This window comes from Zootoca vivipara, chromosome 2 (genome assembly GCF_965207765.1).
Source record: "Zootoca vivipara chromosome 2, rZooViv2.hap1.1, whole genome shotgun sequence".
Classification (NCBI taxonomy): Eukaryota; Metazoa; Chordata; class Lepidosauria; order Squamata; family Lacertidae; genus Zootoca; species Zootoca vivipara.
Genome location: NC_142584.1, coordinates 19,455,635 through 19,474,555, shown reverse-complemented (window position 1 = coordinate 19,474,555; position 18,921 = coordinate 19,455,635). Strand labels below are relative to the sequence as shown.

At 41.5% G+C, this 18,921-nt stretch overlaps 1 protein-coding gene across 1 annotated transcript; it reads right to left on the bottom strand.

Annotated features, from left to right (window-relative positions):
• Positions 1-859: 859 nt before the first annotated feature.
• On the bottom strand, positions 860-18,143 carry PA2G4 (proliferation-associated 2G4). The gene is made up of 13 exons (XM_035103954.3): positions 17,882-18,143; positions 15,044-15,172; positions 12,992-13,097; positions 12,512-12,581; positions 11,211-11,303; positions 10,325-10,388; positions 8,009-8,087; positions 7,739-7,817; positions 7,338-7,471; positions 6,675-6,769; positions 5,548-5,675; positions 3,616-3,669; positions 860-2,952 (listed from the first exon to the last, which is right to left on the bottom strand). Exons 1-13 carry the CDS (start codon positions 17,967-17,969, stop codon positions 2,887-2,889), a joined length of 1,185 nt encoding a protein of 394 aa, XP_034959845.1. The 5' UTR covers positions 17,970-18,143; the 3' UTR covers positions 860-2,886.
• Between the last annotated feature and the right edge of the window lie 778 nt (positions 18,144-18,921).

The following is an 18,921-nucleotide window of genomic DNA, read 5'->3' as shown; positions in this document are numbered from 1 at the left end:
TGCCAGAATGTAAGGAGCTTTCTCTCTGGCTTAACAGCAAAGAATAAATATAACATATCATAGGCCAAGCATTAAGAATCTCATTATTTTACCCTTCTAAAATGGTAGCAGAGAGAGCAAGTTTCACTATGCCAGGAATGTGGGAACTGTGGCTCACCAGATTGGGTTGGACCACAAATCCCATCATCAGGGGCCACTGGTTATGGTGGCTAGGAATGATGGGAGTTTGGGCTCAAACACACCTGGAGAGGTACAGGTTCCCCACTCCTGCTTCCTGCAATAGAGACTTAAATAATGCTTACGTCTCCTTCATGGACATTAAAATGAAGAGATAATGTAATAATACTACCATCTACCCTCCCAAAAGCTGCTAATCAGTAAGGTGATATAAGAAGAGGCGGAGGAGTTTGGATTTGATATCCCGCTTTATCACTACCCGAAGGAGTCTCAAAGCGGCTCTCCTTTCCCTTCCTCCCCCACAACAGACACCCTGTGAGATGGGTGGGGCTGAGAGACTTCAGAGAAGTGTGACTAGCCCAAGGTCACCCAGCAGCGGCATGTGGAGGAGCGGAGACGCGAACCTGGTTCCCCAGATTACGAGTCTACCGCTCTTAACCACTACACACACACTAACCAGGAGAGCTGCACTCCTAAAGATTTTCAGCATGTTCTGGATATTTAGAACTTTGGAGACTACAGCAGTTTAGAATCATCAAGAGAATTCAACATTTTAACATCCTCTGTCATCATGGCTAATAAATGTATAAAAGATGGAACATTTCTTCATGCATTCCACATTTAGGTCCGAAAGACTCCAGATCCCTCCACCCCCTCAACATAGTAGACCCATTCATCTATCCAGAGGTGTCACTAATCAATTTTATTTGGAAAAAAATCAAGTTACAGAACAGTTTGTGGGAATTTTCTTCCAAAATTTCCAAATGCATTTTTTTTTCAAATCAAGAGATACAATTGCCTTGAAGTTTCAAAATAAAGATAGAAAATTAAATTAACCGCCAGCAAGTCTTAGTGGTTTATAAACTGGTAATGTGGCTGAACTCAAGCCTTTCCTTTATGGAAAGGCGGTACGAAAACATATTTACTTATAAATGCTAAAATATTCCTCGTTTGAACAAGTTCTCCCCCCTCCCTTGTTCATGGTTAACAAAATGGGAGCAGTTCAAAACTAAAATGGCAGTTAATTGCAAGTCTTGTGCATGATCCTCCAGGCTCACTTTCATACGATTCAGCCTCCGCTCAACATGTTCCCAATTTTACCTCCCAAATGCAGCACTGAAAGCAACCCTTACAAAAGAGCAAGAGAACAGAGTAGAAATCAAAAGTAGAAAGTTTACAAAGAGTGATGGAAAAGGTTTTTCAGGGGAAAAAAGACATGTGTTTATTTCCTTTTATGGACTTAAAACTTTGGTAGTAACTGTAATTTTTTAAAAAAAATTTTTATATATTTGAAATCCAGATGTATTGGTCAAGAAGGACTTTGCCTGCCAGAGAGCATAAGAGCTCCCCCTCCTAACAAGACAGGTCTTCAATTCAGCTACAGTAAGTGTCTTAGACAGGGACCTGGTTAGGAATACAATAGAAAAAAAATCCCACAATCATATACAATTCAATTGGACAATTTAAAAAGACATACTATAGAAAAGTGATTCCCACAAAGAGCTTATACCAGGTCCAACCACTTACGTAGCATTGCATTCATTCATGTAAAAAAGATGTTTGGAGGGAATTCTTCTGAAAAATCCTACTTTATACGACTTATCAACCTGAGCAGTGGCAAGTTGAATGGAAATATCCAAGTGTCCATGCACTGACTGAAGCAATCTGTCGGTGGAATAGGGAAGACAGGCAATTTTTGGCTATTCCCTCTTTCCACACAACCCCTGCAACCCCTTAAATCTGCTCCAGAAGGCTGGGCGACCTTCCAGAGCAGATCTGAGGAGCACAGAGGGCTGCAAAGGAGAGGGGAAATAGCGAAAAAATTGCCTGCCTTCTCTATTCCACTGACAGGTTCTTCCTGTTAGCAGATGGATAACCACTGGATAACCATCTTTAGTCCACAAAAAGCAACAGACAAGTGCAGATGAATAAAATGTCAAATGAAAACTAGAGGGAGGAAGCTGCAGGTATTAGTTTTGTCTCAAAGGATTTGTAAGAGAGTTACCACATTTTTGCACTGGGGTAATTATTTTTTTTTAAAAAAAATCACACAAATTAAAAGAAATGTAGAATCTTTACGAAGACAAGCTATCTACTCGGAGAATGATCTTTAAACCAGCTTCCTGTCAACTTTAAAAATACAAGGTTGATAGTTTAAAAAGAAACACACACACAAAAGAACCCTAAGAATGTCCTACATGGTTTAAGCCAGAAAAAAAATGACTGAAGATTATTATAGCAAGAAGGCATGCAAGTTACATTAACTGCATGTAATGAAATTCTAAACCCAAGAGCTTTTGCATTTTTAACTTCAGTTGTGAAAAGAAACTTGAGGATTTTTCAGAGGAATCAAGAGTACTTGTAAAAAGGAATGGGCGGGGGAGAGGAGAACTAGAGGAAAACTCAGAACTGTATTTGTTCACCTCTAATGAGCATAAGTAGTATCAAAGGCTATAAAGACTGGATGTAGGCTAGTTTTTACTCCTGATTTTATTATTTCATACTTTTAAAAGTATTCTGAAGTGGCCAAGAGACTCCTCCCTCAGTGGCAAAGTCAGTCACAACTGGTTACACTCTGTGGGAAGTCCAGGCTATTTGTCATTTGGTCCTATGAGACAAACAGCCGTAAATGGATATTTGTTTCTCTTGTTTTGAGTTGGGGCATGTGAGAGAAAGAATCAGGTGCTACGCAGAGGCGGTCAGAGCTGTTCAGTCACCAGTCTCATTCTCTTCTGCTGTTTCCCCTGTTGTGGCGTTCTCGGCATTCTTGGAGGCCTAGAGGAACAAAGGGGGAGATATTAACTGAAACTGAAGCTAATACTTAGGGGGGAAAGGAACAGTTTGCAAAAAAAACCAGACACAGCATTAAATAGTTCAGTTATTAACAGTTTTAAAGAGGACACTTCAGCTTTCAAAGGAATGTCTGCCCAAAACCATATGAAGTTGGATTTTTCTTTGTAAGGTTTGCATGAAATTTCTCATCAGCTGATTGTCAAGTGCTTGGGAAGTACTGAGCGAGGGGGTTTGCAGGCACCACCAACAGTGGTGCCTGCAAAGGCCCTTTTGTCCAAGTCCTGCCTGTACCTGCCCCTCATCTGACATCATACATGACACCAGGTGTTGGGTAGGTGGGTGTGGCTTGGCCAAAATACCTTCGCAGACCATATGGCCAGGCCTAAATAGGCCAACAGGCCAGAAGTTCCCCACCTCTGAGCTGAGGCATCAACATAGTAATCTGAGGTCTCATCGTCTTCAAGAGCCATATGATGGCAACAACACAATTTATAGTAACAAATAATAATAATAATAATAATAATAATAATAATAATAATAATAATAATAATATTTTAAAAATCTGTCCACAGATTTTTAAACCTCAGAGCAGGTTACAATATTTTAAAAATGTAATGAGATTAGCACACAAACACAACCAAGTACCTTCTTTTTCTTCTTTTTTTGGGCCTTACGGCTTGCTGAGCTTTGTAGGAGTGCCTGGAAGAGGGAAAAATGTCAGAAGCAAAAGGAGATACCTAGAGTGCGATTACTTCTAAGACAACAAGGAAGGGAAAATCACTGCCAGCCATAAAGGAATGCAGCCAGTCCTAGAATGCTTGGCACATATTGGGACTAACAATTAGCCTCACATAAAGCTGAGCTATGCATCCTTTGGAGCCAGCAACTTCTAGTTTCACCTGCTTGCAGAGAATTACTCAACAGTAGTGAGTCTGGGAGCCTCACAGTGCCTCTTTAGAAATTACAAGCTTATAAAATTGTCATTTAAATTTTCCTAAGAAGAGGAAAGAAGAATTGCAAGGGGCAGGGGAGTTGCATGTTTCCTTTGTGTAAAACAGCCTTCAAAATCATTTTGGTTTTAATTCAAAACAGCTTTCTATGAACTCACTCATCTTGTTCTTACACCTCATTACAATTCACAACAAAAAAACTTTACTAGCTCTTTAGAAAGAAGAAGCAAATGGCTTAAACACGATATCTCACATACCTGAAACATTTTTGTACTTAAAAAAAGGCACAAAAGCTAGGGGAGGGGAGGCTTTTTCTTCTTAGCACTTATCTTGCCTGGTCAATGGAAAGTTAATACAAGTACCCATTCAGTGCACGACAGGGCGATATTTGTGACACACAGTAATCCCAGAAGGGTGAGGAACTATGGACCCGAAACAGTCCCTGGGGCCTCTACATCCAGCCCACAGAGTCCTCTCCTCACCTCATTCCCCTGCCACAGCCTTGAAAAAGCATGGTAGAAGCAAACAGAATATTTCCTCCCTTCCAAAGTCTAATTGTAGGGTGGTGGTGTCATAGCTGGAGATAGAAGAGTTAACTCTCACCTTCCCCCCCCCAAAAAAAATTCTTCCGGTAGCACCTTAGAGACCAACTAAGTTTGTCATTGGTATGAGCTTTCGTGTGCATGCTCACTGCTGTGATCCCATGAAGAACATTGTGGCACCACAATTAAGCTTTTCATTGGCTCAAATAGAATTGCTTCTTTCAAGGCAGATTTTGGGAAGTGGGAAACAGAAGCATGGGCTGTATATGTAGTATCTCTGTGGGTTTTTTTGGGGGGGGCATACCTTGGCTTGCCATATCTACTTTTGTTTGGGCAAGACTCACCACTGGCATGCAACCCCTAGAAGGTTGGCCAAGAGGAAACATGGTCTTTTGACCAAAAAATGTTCTCCACTTCTGTTCTAAAGAAACACTACAGTAAGCCTGCAACTTATGTGGGTATTATGTTCCAGGGATTGTCCCCAAAGCCAAAATCGCATATACAGTGGTACCTCAGGTTAAGAACTTAATTCGTTCCAGAGGTCCGTTCTTAACCTGAGGTACCACTTTAGCTAATGGTGCCTCCCCTCTGCTGCCACACAATTTCTGTTCTCATCCTGAAGCAAAGTTCTTAACCCGAGGTACTTTTTCTGGGTTAGCGGAGTCTGTAACCTGAAGCGTCTGTAACCTGAGTTACCACTGTAGTCAAAACAGATTGGGTGTAGTGGCATGCGGAATTGCCACCCCCCTGCCCACTCCCTTTTTTCCAAGCATGTAAAGCTGAATGCATGCAAGTTAAATGTGTAAGTTGCAAGCTTACTTTATTTTTAAATGCTTTCCTTCTTCTCTAATGGGCTACCCTCAACATGTTAAAACCTACTTTGGACCCCAAATTTGTCCCTGCTTTCTTGGAACGCCTTCCCCAGCTTTAGTAATGAATAGGTACTGGGAATAACAAGAACTATCAATTTTTATCTCATCACATTTACACTGGGAAAAGGAAACTCAAGCAGTTCTCTCTACTGTGACAACATTTGTTCCTGGAACTCTGGCCACTTATACAAAGAACACTGTAATTCCACTGACCTTCAGATCTGCATCTTGCACCTCAAATTCTGATTTGTAGAGTTCAGGCTCAAAAGGACCGCTAGTTATCCTCATGGGGCCATTGGGCATTAAAAGCACCGTGAACTTAAACTGGGCAACAAACTCTCCTGAGTGGGGGAAAGAAGAGAAAGATGAGCCATGCACCATATTAGACAACTGCCTACATCAAGGGTTTGACAAGCATACAAGGGGGAAAAAAGAACCAAGAGGTAAGATTGGTTTGGTTCAGACAGATCTGCTACAATAGTGGAAAAACAGGTATGAGAACTTGCCATGAGATGTTCATTTCAAGTATCCAAATTAGAGCAGGTTTCCTTCCCTTTTTACCTAACCTTAGCCCACCTGAACTTTTAAAAGCACTACTGTTGAGGTTCTTATTCAAGCAGCAGCAAACCACACACTCATCTCTCAATGGTCTAAGATATTACTGCAAGTGTCCAGGGGTCCAACCAAAATGTGTAGTTGTCAACAATCCTGCCCCTCTCCTTTGAAAGACACTCTAAAATTGAGTGTAACTAACTGGATAAGTAGTTGCTCAGGAGCACTGAGTTGTTTTGCTGCTTTGGAGCACCTGCTAAAACACAACAACTGCAGGAATGAAGCCTTTCTTCTAGGCTTGAAGTGTTCACCCCTGCAGTTGCACTGGGCTTCAGAAGTACTCCAAAGCAAAAAAAAAAAAAAGTATCACTGCTTCTGTTTCCAAAACCAGAGACAAGCCCCTGCCCATCCTTCAGTCTGCCTTCATCACAAATGTATTTACTAGGTGAAGAGATGTGCTTACCACTTGCAAGCATATTTGCGCACTCTTGCAAATGACACAAAATATGTGTCCTAGTCTCTAACTGTGATCCCCCAAATTTAACCAAAAAGCAAAGATCTCTGTTATGAAGCATGTATCTGTATTCAAAACGTACATTCCGTTCTATAATTTAAGTGCTCTCAGAAGAGTTCTTTCAACAAGAAAAATATTGGGGCAACAAAAGAGTGCATCAATTCAGCATATCTTTCTAAAGGTAAAATAGTGCATAATAATTAGTCAGAGCAGCCAACCACCTAGCCCCAAAGCAAGACAAAAATTGCTCTGACATTCAGACACAAGTGCTTACCTTCTTTATCATAGAGGACATTAAAAGGCTGTAGCAGCTCATGTTTAGCACATTCTACTACTCCCATCCTTGCCTTCTTTTCATCCTCAAATGCCCTGTATGGAACAAACATAAAAACAAAAAACGGTTTGTGTAGGCTTTTCTGTATCCTTTGGTTACTATAAGAACTGCAGTGTCCTAGTACCAAAGAATGCTTATATATTGTGCAGATGCACACAAAATATAGAACATGTTACTGGACACAGAATTCAAGTCCCTACTAATCTCAACTTCCCACCCCACTTAACTTGGAGAGAGTACGGAGATGCTGGAACAATCTCACAAGGGATAGCAGAGTAAAATCTTGCGCCCAGGGTTTCAATGCCCCCTTCCCAGTTAGCAGTTACCACAGTTACAAAATAAGCAAGACACTTGCGCAGCTTATATAGGCTGTGGAATTCAATTTCTCTTAGTACAACATTTTGATTTCTTTAGCACTTAACAATTCTGCTTATTACCTGTAGTACGAGGCTAGCATTCTACACACAGCTTAAACTAGGAAAAGCAATATAACTCAGAAAACATCCCCTTCACTTTACATGCAAGAGACATGACTACAATGGTAGGAACCATTCAACCATTGAACTATCAAGTGGAATCTATGCACCAGAAAACAAAGAGTACCTGAGTGTGAATGGCATAGCATCAAAGCGTCTTTCCACCTCACTGAAAAAGGCACGGGAAGTTTTCATTTTCAAACCATATTGCTTGGAAGGGTCCCTTTTGTAAATTGTAGTTCTCTGCCCAGCATCCTTTGCCTAAAGACATTCAAGTCATTAAAGACAGTTTTAGCAGCATATTTACTTATATGATGAAAAGGAAGGTAGCAAAAGAGTAAAAGGGGATAAAGGATGTTTTTTGGGGTACGATTGTGGTTATGTAGAGCATTTCCCAACTTAACTGGCTTTTAAGACACTACACCAAACAATCTAAACCAGGAAGTTAACATCCTTGTCACTTTAGATAAAGTTGCCGAACTTGTATGGCACCTGATTATAGAACATGTGTTAAGCAAGGACACTTACCTTTCCTTCTCCAGTGCTGATGAGAACATCAATGGCATAAACTTCATGGACCTCAAATTCTGCTTTTTCATGGTCCTTTCTAGATTTAAAGAAGCACACACACACATGAAAATAGAAGACCACCACCATTTGAACATTGTTTGGGAGTCAATATGAAGCAAGATACTAATTCTAAGTCATGTTTCATCTTACAACACATCTGCACTCCTACTGCCCAAAAGGCACAAACACAAAATGGCTTGGCAACAATTCCAGACAAGAGACATGTACCTTTGCTGGTCTGAGGGGTTCTGGATGATAGTCTTCTCTCCATCTATCACATGCTGCTTCAGCTGGTGTGATAGCATCCCTGTCAAGAGAGGGTATCTATTAGCACTGGAGTTGCAAAGCAGCCAGTGAATCACTGCTGATAATCCAAGGCACTGCACTTTCTTTCTTTTTTTAAAACAAAGATCAGAGACACATCTTGTCATATGCCCAAAGGTCTGCGTGTGCTTGTTAAAAAACAGTTTCAAATTTACACTAAGTGTAGCCTGGGATAGGTATTCACAATTCCAATAGCTGATGGCTGCTTTATTAATAAGACAGTTACATCACCATTTCTACTAAATAAAAGCCTTTTTGCCACATTATTATTATTTTATTTAGTCAACTTATAAATGGCTTAATTTATATAAAAAAATTCAAAGCTATTTACAGTAAGGAGTTAAAGATTTTAAAATAACTAAGAGTCAACTCCGTAGGCTACTCTGTTAACCTTCTCCTCCCCTCTGCCCACCAACATATTCTTTTCTCTTTCTGCAACTTACGGTACTATTTTAACCCTCTCTTTTGCCTTCTACTGCATAGCATGCACACTGAACTTCATCTCTATTTTCTGCATCACAATCTCTTTACCCTTTCCTCCAATTTATCTTTTTATGCTCCAGTTCTGTGCTCCTCAATCTTTCCTTGCTCCTTGCTGAACTTAACAGCACTCTCCCAGTACCTCGCACACTAAGAGTCTGATTTGCAGACGAGTTTGCACTTGACAGACAGCTGCACCCAATTCTGACACTGGTAATTTCACAAGTATGACGTGTCTGTTTCTAAACTCTCTCATTCATAATGCATGTTTAAAATCTAAATAAATCTTTAGATGCAGGTCTGAAATATTGTATGTTTATCTCCATTTCGGTCTCATTCACAAGCAGACTGTGGCACAGCTGGATAGTTGCAACACTGCAAAAACTACCAACTCTATTGTATGCATCTGAATCCAGGGAGAGAGGCAGCACACAACACAATAAAAGCATCCTCTTGCCCCAGTCCCCACTGATTTCTTCAGGAGTGGGAACAGGTCACAAACAACAGGGGTTTGAAATTGCTTCAGGGGGCACAATTAGTAAGGGAAAGACTACTTAGAAGCCCATGGATTTTGTACTATGCAGGAAGAAAGCTTAGAAGTGTTAAATGGGCCCTTAAAAAAGGTGACATATTTAACCTGGGACTTTTAAAAAGACCTTTCCATTTCAAGCCTGAAACACTGTGTCAGAGAGTACTACAGGGACTTCTAACATCCAGGGTCACCAAACAAAGCGTTCCTGCTCATCCAAAGACAAATGATGTGCCCAGAGCAATTTGTCCATTCTATTTATTCTCTTCCCCATACCACCCTCTGACACAATCTGGATCAGTACACCAAAGCATTCCTTCCTGCTTTGATGCACATCTTCAATATTTAAGATTCAATCTAGGGAAAGCCATGTCTTATCTGCCCTCCACACCACAAGCTTTGAGCAAGGAAATAACACCTTTCTATTGGCAGGGGGCTGGTGGAGAGAGAAATAAGGCTTGACCTTGAGAGAAAGGAGCTCTGTTTAGTTTCATAAAGTGCTGCCAGTGACTGGATGATTATAACACTTGAATGTTTCCAAAACAGTAGCTTAGATTCCCTTGACAGCTTGAGCAGCCTCCTCCTCACTGTGCTGACATTTTTTTTCCTACATAGGCACACCACAGATCTACAAGACATTGTATGTGAAAAAAATCTAACCTTAGAACCACATTTTTTTGCAGGGTGGCCTAATACCTTAACAGACTGGTGGCCGAGAACACTTCCATAACACATCACTAAAACAGCACATTTCTTTTCTCTTGCTATTGCCTACAGTGAGCTTATTTTGTAAACTGCTCCCAAAGGTGACTTATTTGACTTTGGTGCAATCAACAAAATAAAAGCAATATGAATAGTTCAGCTTAATACCCTGATCATCTATTTCAGTTTCTAACAAAGTTCCTCAAAGCATATTACCCTGTGCCCTAAACTGTGACCCCAAATTTAAGCAGTCAGTTCTTTTAGCCAGATGGGCAGGCTAGAAGCACAGGAGTAATTTGTACAGTGAAGCATCCCAGGAGCTCTAAAGAGAATATTTATTTACAAGCATGTTATACCAAAGTAATCCAAACATCAAAAGCAGATGTGCTATCCTCACAACAACTACTAACACTTCCAATACTTTCAAACTCTAAAGAAGGATCATTGCTATGTTAAATGCTCTTCTATTTCTGCTGTCTCATTTCATTGTTCAGTTAGCTAATCCTTACCTTCAATGGGTGTGCAGTTAAATGAATGAGCTATCTTGTTCCAGGCATCTGTCACTTGTGAATTCTATTGGAAAAGGATCAATATTGGCATTTAAAGCTGAATTGGATCATATTCTGCAGTGAAACCTGTGATCAACTCAGTTTAATGGCTCCAACACTGGCTATTATTTTGGAGAAGCAGATCATAAATGTATTCCCCCCTCCCCGCACAGTAAAAAAAACCCTATAAATTCCAAGCCTTCAACAGAAAGTTGTTCAGCATTAGAAGCGGCCTAAACATTCCAGTATACTGTACAAGGCACTGTAAATGACAATGATCTTTTCATACAGAACTTTTAATGGTGAGAAGCTGAATAGAATTACCACTGAAATGGTTATATATGCTATATAATTGAGGCAGAGATTAATCGTCAATAATAATGTAATAAAATCTAAAATTTCTTGTTTTCAATGCTGCAGCATAAACATACTGCCTGAGACTAGGAGGGCATTACTGGAAGGGAAAAGCAGAACTTTCTACATCCTGTCCTAAAATTGTCATTAGACTAAACAAATGCTCAGCTGCCAAATACTTCTTATCATGTTCGGGGGGGGGGGAGGAAATACCCAAGAACCTTCAGCCATTTGCAGAAAGACTAATGAAAATACAAACTCTTCAGTAACTACTACCTTTTCACAAGCAAAGACCTCCTCACTCCAGAGAGCATTTCTGTTATCTATGGCCAGCTGCCCTTAGAACAGTTTAATAACTCTTCCCAGAGTAAGCCAATGATTTTTTATTTGTATGTTCAGAGTAAGTTGAGGTTTGGATCTGTGGTCATAACCTCTGGTCACCCATCCTGAAACATGAAACCAATTCATGTAAAAAGTAGCCACCCATTGTCACCTGGTTTCCAGGCTTAACCAAACGCAGAGCAGCTTCAGCACAGAGGTGAGCAGCTTTGATGACATCAGCTTTGCGACCTGACACTGGAGTTTCCTGAAATGGTAGGAGAAAACTAATATTCATATAAGCATTTACTCCTAAGGGGTGAAAAGTGCCAAGAGTTTTCTCATTGACAAATCCTAAAGACACAGTACAGCTGCACAAAATATGAATGGAGTAAACGAGCTAAAATTAAGCACTCTTGTCCCATTGATTCCAGTGAAAGGGTTTAAGTCTTATCTGAATCCCATCCTGTTGGATTCAATAGGGCTTTTAAAAGTGTTTAACTGATTGAATTGTGCCCTTCTCAATCAGATAACTTGCACATGTTTTGGACTACAGCTCCTACAGTCTCTGAACACTGGCCATGCTTACAAGGAAACAAAGGAGTTGGAAGTCCTAAAGATATGGAGAGCACCTGTGTTTGGAAGGCTGCTGAAAGTATTTTGCCACTCCCTTAATTCACAAATGGGATTCAAATATTATCCAGCCCTACAAGTCACTCTTTTCTTTTGCCTTAGATGCTAAATCAGCATGAGCTATAGTTAAATAAACCAAACTGACAAGAGTTCTCAATCCACACCAGAATGCTTGAGACACCAAAGTGACCCAAAAAATCTGGCTACGTTTCCAGCAATTGTGTAGAAATTCAAAAGTTTATTTTAATGCAGCCTTTCCAGGAATATAGTATATTATTATTAATTTATTTTGCCTTGCATACTTTGAAGAGCTGCAGTTATGATAATTTAGAATTTTACTTAGCTTGCAACTTTGGCCAAGTTGAACAGGACATGCCATTTAAGAAGTTACACATTAATGTACAGCACCCGATGGAGTGACTGATCAATACAGCTGTCCCACATTCTTGGCAATGGGATGGATTGCCACTATACATCAAGAAACGCAACCCCTTGCAGATAATGCAATGAGCAAAGTTACCCAGGACAAACATTCTCAGCACTAAGTGTTGCATAAAAGAAATGTCCTTAAAAGTGATATGAAAATCCAGCAAACCCAAATAGGAAACACATTCTGTTTGTGCCCAGAACATATGGAACACTTTATACAAGTATGATATTTGTATTACATACTTTCAGAACATTGACCCATCCTACTTCTTAGTAGCTATAGCTGCAAATGAATAACTAGCAAGCCAGTTCTACTTAAGGATGCTGCTCATATTATTTCCCCCTACTGGGGCCAAGCCTGTCTTGAAAGTAGCACGTGCACATGCTACTCAAAGCCACATGCAGGAGATTTACCTTTGATGCATCAATGACAAAACTGTGAGCTACATTTGCTATGAAGCCATCAACATGGACTCCCAGGTCACTGCAACATGAAAAGGGAAAAAGATTTAAACCACAGTTAACAATAAGAAAACTTCTGCAACACTAAAGGCTTTAAAAATCTGCTTACATGGCACTTTACTTCCACATTCTGACCCTATTAAACCATTATGGTACATGCAATAGTTGGCACCATAGCCGTTAAAGTGACAATCTCTGCTTAGGAAGCAGGGCAGAACCATTAAAATGTGTCTCATTTGTCAAGGGAAATCCACACTAAACTAAAAAACAGACACATACCTGCACCAACAATAACTTTGGTCCTCAAAGATCTGGCTCAGAGGTACCATATACAGCATACTGCATTCTGAGCAGACCAGCTTAAAACATACAGCTGAGGGTAAAAGTTAGTGAGCCAATAGATAACCCAAGAAAGTGAATGGAGTTGCTTACATTTTGACCAAATCACCATCTTTGAGAATGTAATCCTGGTCACTCTTCAAGGGGGAGAAGTGACAGACACAGTTATTTACCGATATACTTGTGGGGAAGGCAATACCTACACAAAAAAGGGAGCAGTGATGAGATCATACAATCTACACAAGCCCTGTAACAGTTTTCCATCTCACAAATATAATAGTTACTGGTATGTATAAGTGTTAGTGTTTTAATGTGATTAGATTGTGTATCAGACATTGTTCTGACAACTTTTTTAAAAAGCAGGACAGAAATAAGTATCACAACATGGGTCCCTAAACCAGACATTTGGATTTGGGACACAAGTTGCCCTATGTAATTCAAAGACTACATCAATCCCATAATGACTAGGTTGGATTGTTATCCTTTTTCTGCTGACACTGTGAGTGGTACTAGAGCTGCTGCAGCTGCACCAACCTGTCTTGTAACTTTGGCAGCTTCCTCAGTATAAAATGAGCTGGGCTTGGTCAGTGCTTAGAGGGAGAGGCTTAAGGTGTGACCTGGAATAATTTATGAAACACCTTTTCAGACAGTAATGTGCTACTTTTCCAACAGATCATAATGCTACTGCAGAGCCAGTAATTCAATGGCTTGGATTCAGAGATCCCATGCATGGAACTTTGCTCCCTAGGGAGGTAGGATGGAGTGATTTTCACCAGTTCCATTTTCCTTTGCAGCCCACTGACCCTAAAAAGCTGCTCTGGACCCTCAAGAACTGTGTGGGAGGAAATGGAGGGGGGGAGGGAGAAAAGAGATGAAAAATCTTCCTCCAGCATAAAGCTTCATGGGACTTCAGACATACTGCAATTCTGTAATTCCACAACTATGCAAAGCTGCCTGACCACTTGTCTTTGCTACCAGCCCTTACTTTTGTGAAATATGCACCAATATAGTGCTTAATATTTATGTTGTTATCCAAGATTTATGATGTTATGCATGATTAAGACAGATTTTTCTTGTCAAGGTATCAATATGGATCCAGATTAGCCAACTACCATGCATGACAAGGCAAATCCATTCATGGTTTTGTCTACTGAGTCAACATGTCTTAAACTCATGCCAATGTACTTTTAAGTAAACAGTTCGTAAAGGTAAAGGGACCCCCGACCATTAGGTCCAGTCGTGACCGACTCTGGGGTTGCAGCGCTCATCTTGCGTTATTGGCCGAGGGAGCCGGCGTACAGCTTCCAGGTCATGTGGTCAGCATGACAAAGCTGCTTACGCCGTTTACCTTCCTGCTGGAGTGGTACCTATTTATCTACTTGCACTTTGATGTGCTTTCGAACTGCTAGGTTGGCAGGAGCTGGGACCAAGCAACGGGAGCTCACCCTATTGCAGGGATTCAAACCGCCGACCTTCTGATCGGCAAGCCCTAGGCTCTGTGGTTTAACCCACAGTGCCACCCCCATTCATATAATGCTACAGTCCTCAAAACGGCATTGACCCTATATCCTCAAGGCTAATATTTATTTTATACTTTTTTGCCACTCTGAAATCCCAAAGCAATCTAGCATGGGTTGGTTTCATATCAATTTAAAATTTGTGGGTTTTTTTTGCCAGACTTCAAAGTACACAAAGAAGAGGGAAAGAAAATTATGTGCTGGGTGTCGAAGTATTGAATCAACCCCATTAGGGGCAGAACAAAAGTAATTTCAAATCCTCCCCTTCCAGTTAACTGGATTTCATGAGCTGCCAGAAATGTGAGCAGCATTTTTACACTGCTTCCAGCTAGACAAAAATGGAATGCCTGATGTTCAGAAGTATAATTTATCTGCCCAAAAGGGAACAAATAATTCAGATCTGGAATACAAACTAACAGAAGCCTAAAAGCCTATAAGCACTGGAACAACCTGCAGCAAGTCACACTGGAAATCTGGGCTGGGTCTGCCGGTGGCAGTTGGTCCTTCTGCTGCATCTCACGCTCCACAATCCACATCACTCTACAATTAATTCTATTCAATGATGAATGTAATTTAAATGAGGCAGTATGATGTGTATGTCAAAAATAAAGCTGGAAAATTGTGTTACCTTTCTTCATATCTTTCTCTTTCTTAAAGATTTTGCCAGTCTCTTCCATAATCATGGCATCCCCTCTCTCACATAAGCTGAGGACCGACACTCCAGGCTTAGCTGCTTCTACCACAGTCCGCAGGACTCCTGTAATTAAAGATAAAACTCCATACTGAATATTTTAATACACTTTACAGTTGCATAAAGCTATGCCACACTACGCAGCTCAGAAAGTGTATTTAACATTGATAGCTCAACTTTTCACACTGAAGCAGGGTTCAAAATTAGCAGGGTGCCAGGCACATTTTGCGCCTAAAGATTCTCCATTTGAAGCGCCTGAAAAAGTCAAGGTGCCATTTTTTTGTACCTGGCTGACACTCAAGTATTACTGAAATATACTTTGAGGCTTCAAAGCAAATACATGTTAAGGATAGACTTAATGCTAAGGAGTTTAACAATAAAGGTCCCAGAAGCCATTTGGCTCCCAGCATTTCTATTCCAGTTTCTTAACACTGCACTGCTAGATTCCAAGGCATCCAGGTTCTATTCCCACATCAACTGCCTACAAAATGTACTTTAAATTTCATTGTTGCATGCCTATTGAATTAGAATACTCTTACCTATACCATTTAGGGAACTGAGAATCTCTAATAATGTCTTCTGATTCCTAAAGTCTACTCTACCTCATGAGGTCACAACAGGTTGCAGTAGTTTTTCCAAACCTGCATCTTTCTGTCCCCAAGAAACTTTCCATCCAAGTACGTATTCTAATCTAATCAACCTTACCTCTATAGAAACTTTGAATTTTAAATACTATAGAATGCTCACATTTAATGAGAATCTAAGATTAAAGCACACCTAGTCTTTCATGGTTTCATTTATGGAAAGCATGTGAGCCAAAGAGAAAAACATTGGCTGAGGATTCTGTCTCATCTAATTAAGGTGTCCTCATCAGAAAAATGGTACCGGTAATGTTTTCTCTAAAGCCAGAAAATATTCCAGAAACAATACAATACATTTTTGCCTGAGCTAGCTTTGGTGGGCAATGGTTAAACTGGTCTAAAACAATTTAATTTAATGTATATTTTATAAGTCTTCAAATGCCATATCATAGTTTGTTCTTGTGATAATTGCTTTTACCCATGTTGTTGTATCTGCAACATATTTTGTGTTGAGCTTTATAAAACCAATGGACTGAGGTTACGGAACAACTGGCAAAAAACTGTGTTTTAATTCTTCAAGTTAAGTTTGCATAAATATTTAATCCTCATCCTTTTAATACAGAAGTTTCAAGAACTGCTTCATGTTATCTTAACCTATCGGCTGAAGAGAACAAGGAAAAGAATGTTAACTCCATTCATAAGAAGAGCTGAGACAGTTTTGTCCCATGTGCATTCTGCAACTCTATGGTAAAGCTGAGATCTGGTGTTAAGTCGCCAGTATTTTTAACCTTCAAATTTAGCTAGAAAGTTTGCAGAAGTTTGTAAATGACATTAAGAAAAAGTATCCCATTCCAGATTTTGGTAAATCCCAAATGTAGGATAGACCACTGGGATTCCTGAGTTCAAAAGCTTCACATTACAGTATGCACTCGTACCATCAATTAAGCAGTCAATAGGGCAAGCTTATCTTTGAACAAACTGCTTTCTTCCTTCACAGCACAAAAAATAAATTGAAAAAACTGGAAGCCTGACGCAGCATTTTAAAATTTAATGGAGCAGGCAAAGGTATTTCTCTACCCAATATGAGAGTGTGTGCGTGCTCACACTTTGTAAATGCTCAGGCCTACAAAAGTCAACTGTGAGGTACAGATATATGCGGTTTGCTACAGGGAATGACTCCCTCCAACACAGGCAGTTGAGAGCTGAGTTGCAAAAGCTGTTTCCCCTTTTCCCTAGTTCGTTGTAATCCTAACAATCCACTTCCTAGAGTTCCCCGAAGAAGGTGATCCGATCCGAAGCAGAAAACCTCCCTTAAACAAAAGGGGAAACCTGGGAGGAAGCCAGGATGTCGGAAGATAGTGAACGGGAGAGAGCGCCAGCAGCACATGGCAAGTCGCAGACCATGTGCCTTACAGTTCCTGGAGGACGGCGGCTCCATTCCCCCAGGGGATCGTGGATCAACCAATTCTTCCCCTGCCCCTCTCTCAAAATAACCAAAACACATAACTTTATTTATTTTTTTAAATGCACATGCTTTCTTTTATTCTTAACGAGCTTTTCCCCTTCGAGGGGAAAAACACACACCCCAATGGCGGGCAGTGGACTAAAATTAGCCCTTAAAACGCTTTCTAGAGATTCCGAGTTGACCGAGGCAAGAAAGGAGAAAGGAAAGTACACCATGTGCCGGGCGGCTCTCCCAGCTTACCTATCAAGGGCAACGGCTCTCGGGGGAGGGAGTGGAAGTATCCCACGTCCCCCAAAATCGCTCTTTTTTTTGGCGGCGAGGGGGAGACAAGTCGCTCCAAGTTTTTTTCTCTCCCCCCCCCGTCCTCCACTCTCCCTCCATTAACAAGAGTTCAACTTCAACCCAGACGAGCCGGGAGCAAACAAAAAACAAAAAAAACCCACCCCCACCCCCAGGTCATATTTCACCCCAAGCCTTGACGACCGACCAGCCACACACACACGCACTCATTTTACTAGGCAATATTACACACACTCTACACCCGGGAGCTAATAGCAGATAACAACAACCCCCCCCCCCAAGCAGGGCCGCCCCAGCAAACCTGCCCTGCCTGACAGCTCGCCTCCTCACCCCCCGCCCTGAGGGCTCCACAGGCTGGCGGGCGCCCGACGCCCAGGCCCCAGGCCCGCCCACCCAACCCCACGGCTCCCGCCGCCGGGCCATACTCACGGTTGGCTATTTCTCCCCCCATCTTGTACTTGTTCACGACCACATCTTCCGCGATCGTCAGCTCGGCCGCCTCCTCCTCGCCCGACATGGTCGGACTGAGCCGTCGCCGCCGCCGCGGCGCGCCTTCTTCTTCTCCTCACAGCCGACGACGACACCGCCCGGCCTCGAGCCCTTCCTGCCGCTGCCCCCTGCTGCCGCGTGCCCAGGTCGTTGTCGTTCAAGCCACCGCCGCCGCCTCCTCCTCAGTAAGAAGACCGACTGCGAGAGAGGCTGGAAGAGGAGAGGGAGAGAGCGAGCGCGCGGGCTTTGCGCGCGGCACGCTGGGAAGCGAGTCCGCTTCCGAGGACTACAACTCCCGTCAGGGTCCAGGCCCAGCCAGGCTTCGGGCGCAGCGTGAGGTACGACGGGAAAGCTGAACCCCGCGCGCCCATCTTTTAAGTGGCGTCACCTAATGGCCAGAGGGGGAATTGCGGGCAGCTTGTTGCGCCTTCGCCCGCCGCTCATGAGGTGACGTTCGTTCTATCGGTCGTCTTCCTGTTCATATACTGTATTAGTGCCGCCTGGAAGTTGTAGTTTGGGTGTGCACGTGTAGCCAGTTTTGCTGCATATCCGAACCGTCCTTGGGTCGTTGAGATTAAACTTTTTTGGTTCTCACACTGTCCTCAGAGTTACAGGTAGGTAGCCCTGTTGGTCTGACGTAGTCGAAACAAAATAAAAAAATTCCTTCCAGCAGCACCTTAAAGACCAACTACGGTAAGTTTGTCATTGGTATGAGCTTTCGTGTGCATGCACACTTCAGATACACACGAAAGCTCATACCAATGACAAACTTAGTTGGTCTCTAAGGTGCTGCTGGAAGGAATTTTTTTAAAATAGTAAAATAGCCTTTATTTCAATTTCATAACACAAATACAGACAAATACAGAAGAAATAAAAGTATTAGTAACGAAAAGGAAGAAGAAAAAAGAAAGAAAAAAGGAACAAAAGACATTAATCAATGATTATATACACAATCAAAATAATACAAAACCATATTGAAG

Excerpts from the sequence above, each read along its gene's own strand:
- PA2G4 (XM_035103954.3), bottom strand. The coding sequence starts at position 17,969 with ATGTCGGGCGAGGAGGAGGCGGCCGAGCTGACGATCGCGGAAGATGTG. Across the intron at positions 12,582-12,991 it reads GATGGTGATTTGGTCAAAAT|TGACCTGGGAGTCCATGTTG; the intron begins GTAAGCAACTCC and ends TTCATGTTGCAG. Across the intron at positions 6,770-7,337 it reads GCTATGCCATTCACACTCAG|GGCATTTGAGGATGAAAAGA; the intron begins GTACTCTTTGTT and ends TGTTCCATACAG.